Raw genomic sequence first — 17,013 nt, 5'->3', positions numbered from 1 at the left:
TCCAGAAATAATGAATTGGATACACAGTTCTGATTCAGTGTATCTAGGGTGGGAAAGGCAAATCCTCAACACGACGCTAAACCAAAATGATACGTAAGAATCACCCAGCGATTTTGTTGAAAGATAGATTCGGTCTATGGGGGCAAATTCTCAGTAGGGGGCTGAACCAGAGAGTCTAAGTTCTAAGCCGGGTTTAATATATGCTTACAAAAATATTTTACACTGGAGACAAAACTCAGAAGAGAATCTGCGTTACCACAATTGTGAGGACATGGATCAACCCACACTATAAAGCACAACAAACACACTAATGAGTCATTGGCCTGGCATGCTTCTCTGTTTTAGGAATCTATTGAGGATGTACTAGAAAGAGTCCATGAAAACGACACTTTCTATTTTAACATTTCTCCACCTGATAGGTGTTAACTTGTCCATCAGCCTACACACGAAGCACCTGGAATTGAGGCAGGTACGAAACCCTGGGTGTCAATTAATAAGTAACAGGAGGCTCTGCTTCCAGCTGTCTCTCTGACAGTGATAATCCTGCTGACAGACTCCGGGTTTCGGGTAGTCAGATGACTAAGAGGGAGGGTATCAGCCCCTATTTATCATACATCCTTCTGCCACCTGGCAACACCAGATACTCTGCAACCCACATTTGTAAGGAAACCGTTTCTGTTTCAGAAGGTCTTACACTCCCCCCCCCCATATATGACTCATTCAGGGAAAAGCCTGACAATTCCTGAGTCATGTCAGAGAGAGAAAAGAACGAGCAAGGAAGACGAGACTGGGAACTCAGAATTGTTTAATGTGTTAGCACACACCTCTTTCCCTCTTCACGATGCCATTGCCCCATGCCTGGACCAAGGGGCTCCTCTTCAGTTACGGATTCATCGTTTGATGAATGCGTTCTAGTCACTTGAAATTTAAGATGGCAATAATCATCTGTTTGTATTTCTGGAATATGCATTTATATATAAGCACTAAAATCAGGTTTGAAAATCTCATCAAGAATTGGGGTTGGCAAATTTCCATCAACTGAGGATTGGATTAAAAAACTGTGGTATACGAGGCAAATCACTGGGGGAGTGCAGCGGAACAGCAAGGGAATGGAGTGGCAAGGTCCCCAGGGAATGCTGAAAGTGGACTTTGGGACCAGGGCGTGGTGCCCCAACAGACTGGACTGGAAAACGCTCCTAAGGGCCAGCAAAGATCCCTGAACTAACTACAAGCTTTTCTCTTGTGAACTGTTTTGTTCTGTTCTTTTTCAGTGGTTTGTTTTGGTTGTTTTGTTGTCTGGTTGTATACTGTTGCTTTGTGTTCCTCTGTCTAGTGTTCGTGCATGTTAGTGACTCCACAGGTCTGTCTGAATAGGACAGGCTGGATGAACTATCTGGATGAAAAACAACGGGACCGACAGTTCCGGGGGGACTTGGGGTGGGGGGTAGGGGGGGTAAGGAAGTGGTGTTAACAAACCCAGGGACAAGGGAAAAACATGGGACCCCAAAGGGTAGAGAAGGGGGAGTGGCAGGCCTGGTGGGAAATGATCAAGGGTAAGGTTGCTTAGAGAAGAGGTATACTCTAGCCCAGGTGGCGATGAAGCATGGTAGTAGGGCAGGAGGAAGGTCAAGGGAGATGGAGGAAAGAGCTAGGAGTCAAAGGGCATTCATGGAGGTCTAGACAAAGACATGTACATGCAAATATATACAGGAGGTTGGGGAAATAGATCTTTGTGTCGATATTTATAGGTCAAGTATTAAGGTGGCGGAAGGACCTTGGGCCTCTACTCAAACACTCCCTCTATGCATGAATACCTTCTTTTATTAAATTGGAACTCTATGATGCTCACTCTCCCGACACAACGGCTGGAGCCAAAGTGGGTGAGCAAGTAAATGTGGTGAAGAAAGCTGATGGTGCCCGGCTATCAAAAGAGATAGTGACTGGGGTCTTAAAGGCTTGAAGATAAACAAGCGGCCATCTAGCTCAGAAGCAACAAAGTCCACATGGAAGAACACACCAGCCTGTGTGATCGAGTGGTCCCAAAGGGATCAGTTACCAGGCATCAAAGAACAAAAAATCATATCATTGACTGCACACCTCCATGATAGGATCGCTGAAGACAAATGGGTGCACAAGCAAATGTGGTGAAGAAAGCTGATGGTGCCCGGCTATCAAAAGAGATAGTGTCTGGGGTCTTAAAGGCTTGAAGGTGAACAAGCGGCCATCTCGCTCAGAAACAAATAAGCCCACATGGAAGAAGCACACCGGCCAGTGCGATCACGAGGTGCCCAAGGGACCAGATATAAGGCATCATGCAAAAAAAAAAAGATATAAGTGTGTGTATGTATGTGTATATATGTGTATATGTATATATGTATGTGTATATATATATTATATTAAATGAAGGGGGAAGTGCAGAGTGGAGACCCAAGGCCCAAGTGTCGGCCAATGGAGATCCCCTCATAGAGGGGCTTAGGAGAGGAGATGGGTTAATTAGGGTGTGAGGTAGTATCGATGAAGAACACAGCTTTCCCCGAGATCCTGGATGCTTCCTCCCCCCAACTACCATGATCCGAATTCTACCTTGCAGGGCTGGATAGGACAGAGGCTGTACACTGGTACATATGAGGGTTGGAGGTACAGGGAATCCAGGGTGGATGATACCTTCAGGACCAAGGGCGTGAGGGACGATGCTGGGAGAGTGGAGGGTGAGTGGGTTGGAAAGGGGGAACTGATTACAAGGACCCACATGTGACCTCTTCCCTGGGAGAGGGACAGCAGAGAAGGGGGGAAGGGAGACCCCGAATAGGGCAAGATATGACAAAATAACGAGGTATAAATTACCAAGGGCATATGAGGGAGGGGGGAAAGGGGAGGGAGGGGGGGAAAAAAAGAGGACCTGATGCAAGGGGCTTGGGTGGAGAGCAAATGCCTTGAGAATGATTGGGGCAGGGAATGTATGGATGTGCTTTATACAATTGATGTATGTATATGTATGGATTGTGGTAAGAGTTGTTGGAGTCCCTAATAAAATGTAAAAGAAGAAAAGAGAAAAAAATGATTAGGGCAAAGACTGTACAGATGTGCTTTATGCAATTGATGTATGTATATGTATGAACTGTGAAAAGAATTGTATCAGCCCCAATAAATTGTTAAAAAAAAAGAAAAGAAAAGAATGAAGGCAACATATGTACAAACATGCCTGATTCAATTGATGTATGAATTGTGATAGGAGTTGTACGAGCCCCCAATAAAATGATTTAAAAGAAAAAAAAACTGTGGTATATACATACAATGGAGTACTACGCATCACTAAAAAGCAGTGATGAACGTATGAGGCACATAGCGGCATGGGAAGAACTGGAGGAAATCATGCTAAGCGGAGTAAGTCAGGCACAAAAGGACAAGTACAACATGAGCCCGCTGAGGTAAGTATTTAAATTTTTTTAATGCAAAAGTGGCATAGGGGAAAAAGCTACTGTATACAAATATTTCTGGGGTGAAGACTGTGTAGTAAGGCAGAGACCAGATCAAAACCAGGGATGCACATGGTAGACAACAGTGGAGGAGGGGGGGGTAAGGAAAATAAAAGGATGAATATAAGGAAGAAAAGGGGAGCAGGGGCATGGGGCACTAACCCACCCAAGGGGAGGGTATTGTTTATATCTCCACAGGGAAAGTGGGACCAGACTTCAACCCAGTGCCGCAAGGTGTGAATGCAATATCCCGGCGTGGAGTAGGGAACCAGTGGAGAGGTCTTGGAGGCTGGTCCCAGCACCAAAAATTAAGTGGATTCCTGCCCCTCCCCCAAAAAGAATTTGTTTCAAAGGATGACATTGATTCTGCAGCTCCGGGAGATGGACATATCTGATCAGAGCACACGGGAACAGGTGAAGGGGCAGGAGGAGAGAGTGGAACACAGCCTGGCCCACGAGGCAGTGAGAATGATGTTCCTGAGTAGAGCAGCCAGTCCACAGAGAGAACAACATGGCTGGCCCTACTATGAGACATGATGCCCCTCAGTGACTAAGGGCGATACAGGGGACAGCACCGGAGACACAGTGTGGGAATTGCACCTGACCTGATCCCACCACACCGAGGCAAAGCACTGGAGGAGTGCAGTGGAACAGCAAGGGAATGGAGTGGCAAGGTCCCCAGGGAATGCTGAAAGTGGACTTTGGGGCCAGGGCGTGGTACCCCAACAGACTGGACTGGAAAATGCTCCTAAGGGCCAGCAAACGATCCTTGAACGAACTACAAGCCTTTCTTTTGTGAAGTGTTTTGTTTTGTTCTTTGTCAGTGGTTTGTTTTTGTTGTTTTATTTTCTGGTTGTATACTGTTGCTTTGTTTTCCTCTGTCTTGTTTTCATGCATGTTAGTGTCTCCACAGGTCTGTCTGAATAGGACAGGCTGGATGAACTATCTGGAGGAAAAACAATAGGACAGACAGTTCAGGGGGGACAGACAGTTCTGGGTGGGGGGGGGGAGGAGGGTAAGGAAGTGGTGTTAATAAGCACAGGGACAAGGGAACAACATGGGACCCAAAATGGTAGTGAGGGGGGAGTGGCAGGCATGATGGGGAACGATCAAGGGTAAGGTTGCGTAGAGAAGAGGTATAGCTATAGCCCAGGTGGGGACGGAGCATGGTGGTGGGGCAGGAGGAAAGTCAAGGGAGATGGAGGAAGGAGCTGGGAGTCAAGGGGCATTTATGGAGGTCTAGACAAAGACATGTACATGCAAACATATATATGAGGATGGGGAAATAGATCTAATTGTCTACATTTATAGGTTTAATATTAAGGTGGCGGAAGGACCTTGGGCCTCTACTCAAGCACTCCCTCAATGCATGAATACTTTCGTTTATTAAATTGGTACTCTATGATGCTCACGCTCCCGACACAACTGCTGAAGCCAAAGTGGGTGAACAAGTAAATGTGGTGAAGAAAGCTGATGGTGCCCAGCTATCAAAAGAGATAGTGACTGGGGTCTTAAAGGCTTGAAGATAAACAAGCGGCCATCTAGCTCAGAAGCAACAAAGCCCACATGGAAGAACACACCAGCCTGTGTGAGCGAGTCATCCCAAAGGGATCAGTTATCAGGCATCAAAGAACAAAAAATCATCATATCATTGGCTGCACACCTCCATGATAGGATCGCTGAAGACAAATGGGTGCATAAGCAAATGTGGCAAAGAAAGCTGATGGTGCCCGGCTATCAAAAGAGATAGTGTCTGGGGTCTTAAAGGCTTGAAGATAAACAAGCGGCCATCTAGCTCAGAAGCAACAAAGCCCACATGGAAGAAGCACATTGGCCAGTGCGATCACGAGGTGCCAAAGGACCAGGTATAAGGCATCATGCAAAAAAAAAAAAAAAAAAGAATATGTGTGTGTGTGTGTGTGTGTGTGTATGAAGGGGGAAGTGCAGAGTGGAGACCCAAGGCCCAAGTGTCAGCCACTGGAGATCCCCTCATAGAGGGGTTTAGGAGAGGAGATGGGTCAGTCAGGGTGCGAGGTAGTACCGATGAAGAACACTGCTTTCCCCCAGATCCTGGATGCTTCCTCCCCCCAACTACCGTGATCTGAATTCTACCTTGCAGGGCTGGATAGGGCAGAGGTTGTACACTGGTACATATGAGGGCTGGAGGCACAGGGAATCCAGGGTGGATGATACCTTCAGGACCAAGGGTGTGAGGGGCGATGCTGGGAGAGTGTAGGGTGAGTGGGTTGGAAAGGGGGAACTGATTACAGGGATCCACATGTGACCTCCTCCCTGGGAGAGGTGACGGCAGAGAAGGGGGGGAAGGGAGACTCCGGATAGAACAAGATATGGCAAAATAACGATGTATAATTTACCAAGGGCACATGAGGGAGGGGGGAGCGGGGAGGGAGGGGGAAAAAAAAGAGGACCTGATGCAAAGTGCTTAAGTGGAGAGCAAATGCTTTGAGAATGATTGGGGCAGGGAATGTATGGATGTGCTTTATACAACTGATGTATGTATATGTATGGATTGTGATAAGAGTTGTATGAGTCCCTAATAAAATGTAAAAAAGGAAAAAAGAAAAAGAAAGAAAGAAAATAAAATGATTAGGGCAAAGAATGTACAGATGTGCTTTATACAATTGATGTATGTATATGTATGGACTGTGATAAGAGTTGTATGAGCCCCTAATAAAACGTTTAAAACAAAAAACAAACAAACAAAAAAAGAATTGGGGTTGGGGAATTTCCTGCCGGTATTTGCATAAAATGACAAACTGAACCTAAAATTCATATGGAAATGTGACCTCTCATAGCCAGAACAAACGAGAATGAAGTACAAAGTGGTGTCAGTAGATTGAACAGTGCAACAATTGTGAATCTACCTGACAATATAGTGAAATGAATTTTTCAAAGTAGAAAATAGAAAAAAAGTTGGAAGATCCCCCCTTCTCGATTTCCAAACCTTGTACAAAAGCTCAATAATCCAGACAGGATGTGCCGGGAGGGATACTGACTGGCCATTCTTCAATGAAGTGGGCGGGAAAGAACAATTCTTCCAACAAACGATGAGGGAACAAATGAAGATTCCCGTGCAAACGCATGGTAGATCCCTTCTTTACATTATGCATAAGAAATTAACTCAATATGAATCGCAGATCTACACGGTAAGAGCTGAAGTTATAAAACGACAAGAAAACAAAGGGGGAAATTGTGGGGACCTTGGATTAAGCATAGCCATTTTAGCTAGGAGATCAAATGCACAAGAGACCAAGAAGGATGAAACAAACTGGACATCATGAGATGGAAAACACATGTGAGTTCAAGGGCACCCACATAAGAGTAAAGGGAAACCCACAGGATGAGAGAAAGTATTTAAAACTCGCGTAAGTAACTGATGAGGAGCTTACACCGAGATTATGAATTCTTACAATTTCATAATAAAAGGCAGATGAACCTACTTAAAAATGGGTAAAGGATCTGAACAGACATTTCTCCATTACTTAAAAAAAACCTAAAAACAAAACTCACTGGCATCGAGTCCATTTGACTCCTAAGGACTCTTTAAGACAGGGTGAAAATAAAACAAATACAGGGTAGACCTGCCGCTGAGATTTTAAATCCTTACAAGGAGGATGTAAGGTGGCCATGGGCACACAGGAAAACGTCCCACACCAGGGTTGGTATTAAGGAAATGCACATCAAAATCACGATGAGGTTCACACAGTGAGTTTACCGCTTCGCCTCCACTGAGAAGGAAAACTAGCTCTCCAGTCAATTGTGACTCATAGACAGGACAGGGCCCTATGGGAGCCGACTGCCACATCTTTCTCCCCCAGGAGTAGGGAGACGGGTCTCAACTTCTGACAGTTCTCTTTGTGGTACAGCGCTTTAACCACTGCACTCCCGGGTTCCTTCACACCCGCTCGCAGGGCTATAATCACACAGCAGTATAATAACAGAGCGTCGTGAGCATGTGGCAAATGGGACGCCGCACATATCGCTGGAGGTAAGGTAAATGGTACAGTCGCACTGGCAAACAGGCTGGTAGTTTCTCAAAAGGTTAGATCCAGAGTTACCATGAGAGAGAAATGAAAGCGTACATCCACGCAAAAATTTTCATGTGAATGTTCATAGAGCTACTTCTCACAATAGTCCCAAAGTGAAAACAATCCACACGGCTCACCAGCTGATGCGTGAACAATTAAATGTGGTATTGTCCGTAACACGGAATACTGTTCCGCCATGAACATGGAGAACTGATACATGCTACAGCGTGTAGAAACCACCCCATTACACGACGGGAGAGAGGCCACTTACAAAAGACCATGTATGGTGTGACTCCACTTAGAGTCCAAGTCCAGAAGAGAAAAATCTAGAGGGAGAAGGTAGAGCAAAGGGTTGCCTAATACCAAGGGGGCTGAGAGGATCTCTTTTTGCTCTGAAGAAAATGTTGTAAAAGCGATGATTGTAAGTCATCTAACTCTGTGATCATATCAAAGTATTGAATTGTACTTTGTTAATGAATTGCACAGGATATGAATATCTTAGTAAAAGCTGTTTTTAAAAAAATAGCAACAGTTAAACCCTCTTCCAGATTCTGATTTAACTGGTCAGAAGGAGGGTCTTGCCAATAATAGATTTTAAAAGTTCCCCCAAATGATCTCACTGGACAACCAAGTACAGTCAGTGACCCAAGGAGGAGCGGGGAATGAAGCAAACTACCCATACCTCCTGGGGGTCCACTACACAGTAGTGGTACAGATACTGGTCCATGTAGAGTCCGGAAACTCCAGGTGTGTAAAACTGGTTGCAGAGAGCATATATCGGAGAACCGTACATCGATCCAGAAGACTGAGCCGTGGGGTTCACTCCCATGATGTAGACAATTGTGGCGATAAACATCATGATGGTAAGGATGGCACTTGCTATTATCACGGCCAAGTAATACGTTCTTGTTCTGGAGATCTCCGACCTTATAACACTGGTCACAAATATCACCAGTGTGGCGATGAAAGAAAAGGCGGCCATGGCCAGCATGAAGCCCTTGGCGGATCTCGGATCAGTGTAGCCCCCACCGTAGCCATAGTTGTAGCCGTAAGCATAGCCACTTCCGAAGCCACCAAAGCCACTTCCTCCATAGGGGTAGCCTATGCCACCTCCCAGTAAGCCGTTTCCGTAGCCTCTGTCCCAGGCAAGGGTGGAGGCAACACAGGCAAATATGGCGATGCACATCACAATGACGAGCATAGAGAGGATCCGGATCACGCCTGGGGGGGAGGTCCATTTGTAGAAGTGAAGGATTTCATCCTCTGGGTAGAAAGAATATGCTGGCTGAGAGAGCATGGGTCGGTTGTGCATCTCTCCGCCATACATGTCATTGCTTGGTGCGTAATGATTCGGTTTGCTGAAAGAAACATAAAGGCAATTTCTGGTCAGCACTTCTTAGTGGTTTTAAACAGAAAGAAAGCATGAAGTATCAGGACTAATTTAAAGCACTGGCCAATGAAACCATTACTAGTACTGGTCCACTAGGAACAGAAATGAAATCTTTGCCTCCAAAGCACTTGGCTGGCTTGTCACAACACAGATGACTGGCTCCATGTGCCACAGCTGGATACGTTTCCAGATGATGCTGGTTTCGTCACACTGCAGAGCAGGGGTTCTCCAAACGAGCTGCACGTTGGCTATCTGGAGATACGGGAAGCCTCAGAGCACTGTATACCCGATGAGTCATTTCTGGGGGCAGAACTCAGGCAGAACAAAACACTAGCCCTTTGGTCCATGAGACTCACGATCAGTGCATGTAGATAGGAGGGCATTTATACTGCCCTACCTGCGGTCATAAGGCCCTAGGTAGTGCAGTAATTGCTTGAAATATGAAAAATATTATGATCGGTGGAAAGCAGCAGCCAAACACAGAAGACCATAGACTGCATGTGTCCATTTGAATGAAATGCCCAGATGGAGACAAAAGGAGACCGGTGGTACCCCAGGGCTGGGGGAGAAACAGGAACTAACTGCTACAGGGTGCAGGGGTCTTTCTGGGGTGATGAAAACACTCTAAAAACCACTGGGACGTACTCTCTCAATGAGCAAACTGTAAGCTATGTGAATTCTACCTAAAGAAAGATGGGGGGGATGACAATGTCACAAATGGCTATCTAAGCGAGGAAATGACATAGAAGGAACACTCATCGCTACTAAACCTAGATTATCCTGGAAACAAGCACGAGAGACCTGGGACCCGCTACTGCTTGTGCAGAGGGAAGACTGTCATCCGGAAGTTAAGGGTCAGGGGGACTTGCTTCTCATTATCAACCCTTTGGTCCAACTTCTCACAGCCAGAGCCGCTGCTGACTCACAGCGACCCTATAGCACAGGGTAGAACTGCCCTTGTGAGTTTCCCAGGCTGTAACTCGTTCCAAGAGTAAACAGCCCCAGCTTTCTCCTGCCGAGGGACAGGTGATTTCCAACGACTGGCCTTGCACGCAACCATCCTACCACCAGGGCTCCTCTTGGTACAACTTAGAAGTGCACAAACTGTTTTATCTTAAAAAGCAAAACATGTTCCAGCTTTAAACATTTTAACACAGGATAGACTTTAAAAAACAATAATCTAAAGAATGATTTACTTACAATTCATCAGGTCTGTAAGGAGGAGGGCTTTCAAGAGGCCTTGATGACATGGCTGATGTCACTGGTCACCAGATCTTCCCGTTGAGCAACTCCTGGTGGCTCCCAAGATAAGCCAATCTAAGCAAGAGAAGCAGATAGGGTGAAGGCATTACACTGAGCTCGGAGTTTCCTTGCATCATCAGCAAGAAAGCCATGATAGCAATCTCTGAGTAATCACCAGCTCTGTGGTTACTTTGGTCTCCTCTCCCTGGCTATGTTCACATGTCACCCCTAACAGGAGCCATCCCTCTAAGCCGCTGGCATCGGGATCTGCCATAAAGACACCTGTGAACCGTGAAATGGAAGCTAAAGTCGTGATCCCGGCACAAAGCTTTTCCAGCAGAGGTAAGCGATCTTTTAAATGGTCACTTCAAGGAATAGGAAGATGTGCGCAGAAAACAACATATGAATTCTCAGGTTTCTTCCACGTCCCATAACTTTTCAAGTAAAATGAGAAAGGTCGGTCCCTTGCCCCTCAATTGGAACGCGGGCATGATCTGATTGTGCACCTCTATCACGAAAGGCTGGTCGACGGCTGGTGGAACTGTGGGCATTTTTCTGATCTCCTTTTCCAAGTCTTCCAAGTGACCATTAGATTTATGAAAGAAGAAAAAAAAACGTGAAACACACACTGAATTCGGGAGCCGCCTTTTATGAGAATAGTGGGGTGATTTTATTCTGCAATTGCTCAGAGCAACAAGTCCCCTGACCATCCGAGAGGCAATTTCACTCAATCAACAAGGGTTCATTAAGCCTGCTGCAGAGCAAGAGTGTCCAGCAGGTCACATGCTGTGGGGAAAGGAAGCGAACAAGGCCAGGAGCAGTGTTCAGGGCTAAACCACGAGAGCGCCTTTTCAGGGAGCCATAAAGGCAAGCGAAGGAGATCCAAACTGTGACACGAGGGTCCTGGAATAAAGAGGAGGAGGGCAATCCAGGGCAAGTGGAGCGGACTTGTGGGACAGTAAGGGCAGGGCTGGGGGCTGGGGCTACTAGCATGGTCTCACCTTTTGAAATAAGGCTACGTAGGTTGGGATGTGGTGAAACACAAAGGGCTTCAGTCTAGTGTGCGCTCCCACAACAGGGAAGGCATAAAGAAGCTTGATTCAGACCAGATTCCAAGGACAAAGGGGATGAGGTAGGAAAGGGCACCCGGAGTGTAGGCAGCAGGGACGCCACATGGGCAGAGCGATGGTGAAGGATGAGCTCAAGAGACGGGAGAAGGAAAAACGAATCCTCATGAGCCACCTACCATGTGCTAGGTGCTTTACCTAAAATTCTTTCACCCTCAAAGCCAATGTACAGGGCACAGGTGGTCAGAGAGAGGAGGAGACTACTGAGTCACTGAGCTGCAATCTGACTGCCGAAGATGCCCTGTGCCTTCCACTACCACAATTATATGCCAGGAATTCCCTTGGGGACACAGGCAGGCCCAGGGCTATGAACATCCGAGATAAGTGAATCAGCCCTTTTATGTTATAAGAACTTCTCACTCTGAAATGATTGAACCAAACCACACTAAAAACAAGCTGATCACAATCACCATCGCTTCCTGCACATGCTGCTTTTAAAAAATCACTGAAAAGCCTTCCGGTCTATTTCTGCCATTGATTACAACATACAGTCATCAGATCACACACCTAACCCCAAGAGAATCAATCCCAACCATCACATTCCAAAAATCCAAACTCACTGCCACGGGAGTCAATTTTGACCCTCTAGGACAGGGCAGAACTCCCCATGTGTTTCCGACCCTAAATCTTTTGGGGAGTAGACAGCCTCACCGTTCTCCTGACGAGCAACTGGTGGATTCAAACTGACCTTCAGGTTGGCAACACAAAACCTAGCCCACTATACCAGCAAGGTCCCAGCCGTCACGCCAGGGATGAGTTTATGAAACGTTTGCCCAATATGGCCCAAGAATGATGACATAAATGTTCAAATGGCCCTTGACAGAAAAAGGTCCCCCACCCTCTATTGTATCTAGAGTTTCTGAGGCTATAAATCTTTCCAGGAGCAGACAGCCAAGGAGTGGCTGTAGGGGTTGGACCTCTCTGGCCTTGTGGTTGGCACCCAGCAGAGTTGCCAGAGCTCTCTCTTTTTATTTTTGCAGTAAAATCAAACTAAATAAGAAGCAACAGTGTAGTAAATTTTTTTCAAACCATTTTATTGGCATATAATTCCCATCTCATACAATTCAATAGTTCAATCACCTCAAGAGGAGTTGTATAATCTTCACCACAATCAGTTTTAGAACTTTTTCTTCATTCTTGTCCTCATTATGATTTCCCCATTCCCCTCCCCACCGCAACTTCCCCTGCCACACCCCCAAGGAAGCATGGATTTCACATACTAACAAAGTAAAACAGATAAGAGCCTCCATCTAAAGGAAATCAGAAATTATTTAAAAACTAGAACAATTTTAAATAGATTATAAGGGAGATCAAATGATAGGGTGCTACTGGAGACACAGTGTGGGAATGGCACCTGATCTGACCCCAACACACCAAGGAAAAACACTGAGGAACAGCAAGGGGAACAGAGCAAGGAAGTCCCCAGGGAATACCAAAAATAGACCCATCAGACTCCCTGGAAAACACTCCTACAGGTCAACAAACAGTCCTTGAACTACTTACAGGCTTTTCTTTTTTATCTTTGGTTTGTTGCTGTTTTGTTTTGTTTTCTTTTGTTGTTGTTTTGCTCTGTCTTGTTTTTGTGTATATTATTATCTCTGCAGATCTAACTAGATAAGATAGGTGGGATAAACTGGAAGAAAGGGGAGGTAGGGAAAATGAAGTTGTGTTAACAAACCCAGGGACAAGGGAACAACAAGTGATCCAAAAATCAGCGGTGAGGAGGGTATAAGAGGTCTGGCAGGGCTTGATCAAGAACAATGGAACCGAGAAAAATTACTGAAACCCAAATGAAGGCTGAGCATGATAGTGGGACAAGAGGAAAGTAAAAGGAAATAGAGGAAAGAACTAGGAAGCAAAGGGCATTTATAGAGGTCTAAATACAGGCATGTATATACATAAATAGATTTACATATGATGGGGAAATAGATCTATATGCATATATTTATAAGTTTAGTATTAAGGTAGCAGATGGATAGTGGGTCTCCACTCAAATACTCCCTCAATGTAAGAACACTTTGTTCTATTAACCTGGCATTGCATGATGCTCGCCTTCCCAACACGATTGCTGAAGACAAATGAGTACATAACCAAATGTGGTGAAGAAAGCTGATGGTGCCTGGCTATTAAAAGATATAGCACCTGGGGTCTTTAAGGCTTGAAGGTAAACAAGCGGCCATCGAGCTCAGAAGCAACAAAGCCCACATGGAAGAAGCACACCAGCCTATGTGATCACGAGGTGTCGAAGGGATCAGGTATCAGGCATCAAAGAACAAAAAATCTTATCATTGTGAATGAGGGGGAGTGCAGAGTGGAGACCCAAAGCCCATCTTTAGGCAGCTGGACATCCCCTTCTAGAAGGGTCGTGGGGAATGGACAAGCCAGTCGATGTGCAGTGCAGAAATGATGAAACATACAACTTTCCTCTAGTTCTTAAATGTTTTTTCCCCCCACTATCATGTTCCCATTTCTACCTTACAAATCCGACTAGACCAGAGGATGTACACTGGTACAGATAGGAACAGGAAACACAGGGAATCCAGGACAGATGATCCCTTCAGGACCAGTGGTGAGAGTGGCAATACTGGGAGGGTGGAGGGAAGGAGGGGTAGAAAGGGGGAACTGATTACAAGGATCTATAAATTACCCCCTCCCTGGGGGACAGACAACAAGGAAACATTGGACAGTGTAAGATATGGCAAAATAATCATTTATAAGTTATCAAGGGTTCATGAGGGAGGGGGTAAGGAGGGAGGAGAATAAATGAGGAGCTGATACCAATGACTCAAGTAGAAAGCAAATATTTTGAGAATGATAATAGCAACAAATGTACAAACGTGCTTGAAACAATGGATGGATGTATGGATGTTGAAAAGATTTGTAGAAACCCCAATAAAATTATTAAAAATAAAATGTGCTGAAAAACTAGGTTTATACTTAGTATATACAGTAACTTGCTCTGTAACCTTTCACCCAAATAACACAGATAGACACACACACACACACCACTAAATGAACTTGAACCATTAAAAGCATTTGGTTCATTAAAATAAATGGCAATTCTCCTTCAAATTTTTTTCTCCTTCAAATTTTTAAGGACAGCCTACTCCAAATTCCTCAAAATAAGATACTGCCCAAGTACACAAATGATTTGAACGCACATTTCACCAAGCAGAAAATTCATATTCAAAACGGCCAACATGCACATGAAAAATGGCTCCACATCGTTAGTCATGAGGAAACTGCAAATTAAAACCACAATCAGATATCACTTCACACCAAGATGGGGCTGTGATTTCTGAAATGTACGGGTGAGGATGCGGAGCAATTGGAACCCTCATCCACTGATGGTGGGATTATAAATTGGCACAGCCACTGGATTTGGAAAAGGTCTAGTGATTCCACACAGAAACGCAGACTTATCATCCCATATAGCAATCCCACCGCTAGGCACAGATACAAAGGAATTTAAAGCAAAAGCACAAAGAGCTCCATGGACACCCCAAGCACTATTCACAGCTAAAACATGGAAAGCACCCCACAGGAGGAAGGACAGACATGTGCTGCTTACACACACACACACACACACACACACACACACACACAAACACACAATAAAAAAATGATCGGTCATAAAGAAAAGAGAAATCCTGATACTTGACAATATAAATGAACCTTGAAGACATCGTAGTGAATGAACTACACTAGTCACAAAAGAAAAAATACTGTGGAGTCCCAGTTACATGAATTATCTAGAAGAGGCAAGTGATACCGCCGTACTAAGTTTACTAGTGGTTGCTAAGAGAGGGGGGGTTGGTAAAGGAGGACTCATTTCTTAGGAGATCACTGAGCTTCTTTCTGTTAAAGGTGATCCAAAAATTTTAAAAATAATGATTCCAGTTATATAACATGATGAATACAACCCCCCTGGATTTTATATATGAAGAATGGTGGAATTGCGAACATTTTGTTGCATATATTGGCAATTAGAAAGAGAGACAATTACTCTTTGCAGGAGATTGATTATGCAACTATATATCTATCTCCAATTCATACCAGAGAAAATCTCAAAGAATAAAAAGAAATGCTTTAAAAAAAAAAAAGCATAGATCCAGGAATGAGTTCTGGGCTCGCACCAAATCCTAGTTCCAATTTAAGAATAATTGGTTCTTACATCATAGCCCTGCTTGATACTCACCTTTATGAAAAGATCACTGAAGATAAGGGTGCGACAGCAAAGTGTGGTGAAGAAAGCAGATGGTGCCCGGCTATCAAACAGAGGGTCTGAGGTCTTAAAGGCCTATATTCAAACAAGCAGCCATCTAAGCGAGGAGTCAACTAAGTTCACACGGAAGAAGCACACCAGCTTGTGTGATTCAAAGATGACAATTACAAAATTCAAATACGGTGAAGAGAAAAGTATCAGAGCTAAAGTTATGAACACCCACTATATACAAGGCTGTGGAGGACAGTGGGAACCCAAAACCCACCTGCAGAGAGTCTGGTCAGACTGAGCTGCTGGCAGATCTGCTCTAGCCAAAGGCAAGAGTCCCGAACAGCATTACCATCAGGAGAGACCACTGTCATCTTGATTATGCTGGATTGTACTAGATAATTGGCCAGTTGACCACCCTATCGACAAGACCTGAATTTGTTTAGTTGTTCCATGACAGAAATTTCTTTCCTGGCTTTTTGAATGTTGATGGGGGTCTCCTCCCTCTCAAGCATAATTTGTATTTTGGTCTTTATGCTAATATGATCTTATCCTTACCATCTTAGTGAGATTTTTCATTGTTTTCTGTTGGATTCCCCAGCTGTGACACACAGAAGTGGATGTATAATTATAATAACTGATACAAGGTCTGATAGGAAATGGAGGAGTGTGGGATGGGCAATAGGGAGGGAAGGGGGATTTGAGTACATAATGAAGGCAGGAAGCTGGGAGGGAGCCCTAGAACTGACCTTGATTGTACAATTCATTTTAAAGGCGATTCAACTGTTGGGGTGGGGGGAATGCTCTAGAACAGACGTGGTGGTGATTGTACAATTCCTCTTGATATGACTGATAGGTGAATTATGTGCCAATAAAACTATTGAAAAAATTAATTTAAATGCTACTAGAATAATACAATTGGCATGTCACCAACACAGTGAAAGACAGCAATTTCTCTACATTCTTTTATTTTTCAAGTCGTTTTTATTGAAGCAAAGCATACACACAGAAAAGTGTACAAATCACTCACCTGTAAGTACAGCACCCAAGTCAATTTCTCTATAGTTTAATGGTGAAACGCACACATGAGTAACTTTTTAGTGTGGTGGAAAAGTAATGGGCCTATTTAAGTATCTTTCCTAAGTGATGTTCAGATAAAAAAACATTCAAAAAAAACAGATTTGCAAATACGATTAAACCATCAAAAGCTGACCAATTGAACTTGAAGCCCTTATCTGTTCTTAGGACAAGATGACTCACGATTATCGAAAGAGTCCCAGCTCAATAGTTGTTTTTGTATCAGCCGACCCAAACAAATGAAGACTCAGGCTGAAGCTTTGATTCTGCTCAGAGACCCAGACCACAAAATCCTCTCAGCTGGTCGTTTTCTGGATTCGGCATTTAGTCATTAGGTCTCCCCTCCCATGACAGCAGATTTTAAACTGGGCAGATAATTTTAGAAGGTACATCAGAACAAGCCCAAACATACCACCCTCCTTTCCTTTTTGAGAAAGGC

At 44.5% G+C, this 17,013-nt stretch overlaps 1 protein-coding gene across 2 annotated transcripts in view; it reads right to left on the bottom strand.

Moving 5' to 3' along the window:
- The window catches only part of OCLN (occludin), a 52,785-nt gene extending 42,620 nt beyond the window's left edge, over positions 1–10,165 (bottom strand). For both annotated transcript variants that reach the window (XM_075543038.1, XM_075543039.1), the window contains exons 1-2: positions 10,116–10,165; positions 8,208–8,883 (exon numbers count right to left, since the gene is read on the bottom strand). In XM_075543038.1, the coding sequence (XP_075399153.1) occupies positions 8,208–8,883; positions 10,116–10,165 (726 nt within the window). The remainder of the gene's footprint in view (positions 1–8,207; positions 8,884–10,115) is intronic.
- Positions 10,166–17,013: the final 6,848 nt, after the last annotated feature.

This window comes from Tenrec ecaudatus, chromosome 2 (assembly GCF_050624435.1).
Source record: "Tenrec ecaudatus isolate mTenEca1 chromosome 2, mTenEca1.hap1, whole genome shotgun sequence".
In the NCBI taxonomy this organism is placed as follows: domain Eukaryota; kingdom Metazoa; phylum Chordata; class Mammalia; order Afrosoricida; family Tenrecidae; genus Tenrec; species Tenrec ecaudatus.
This window is presented reverse-complemented; position numbering and strand designations above follow the sequence as displayed.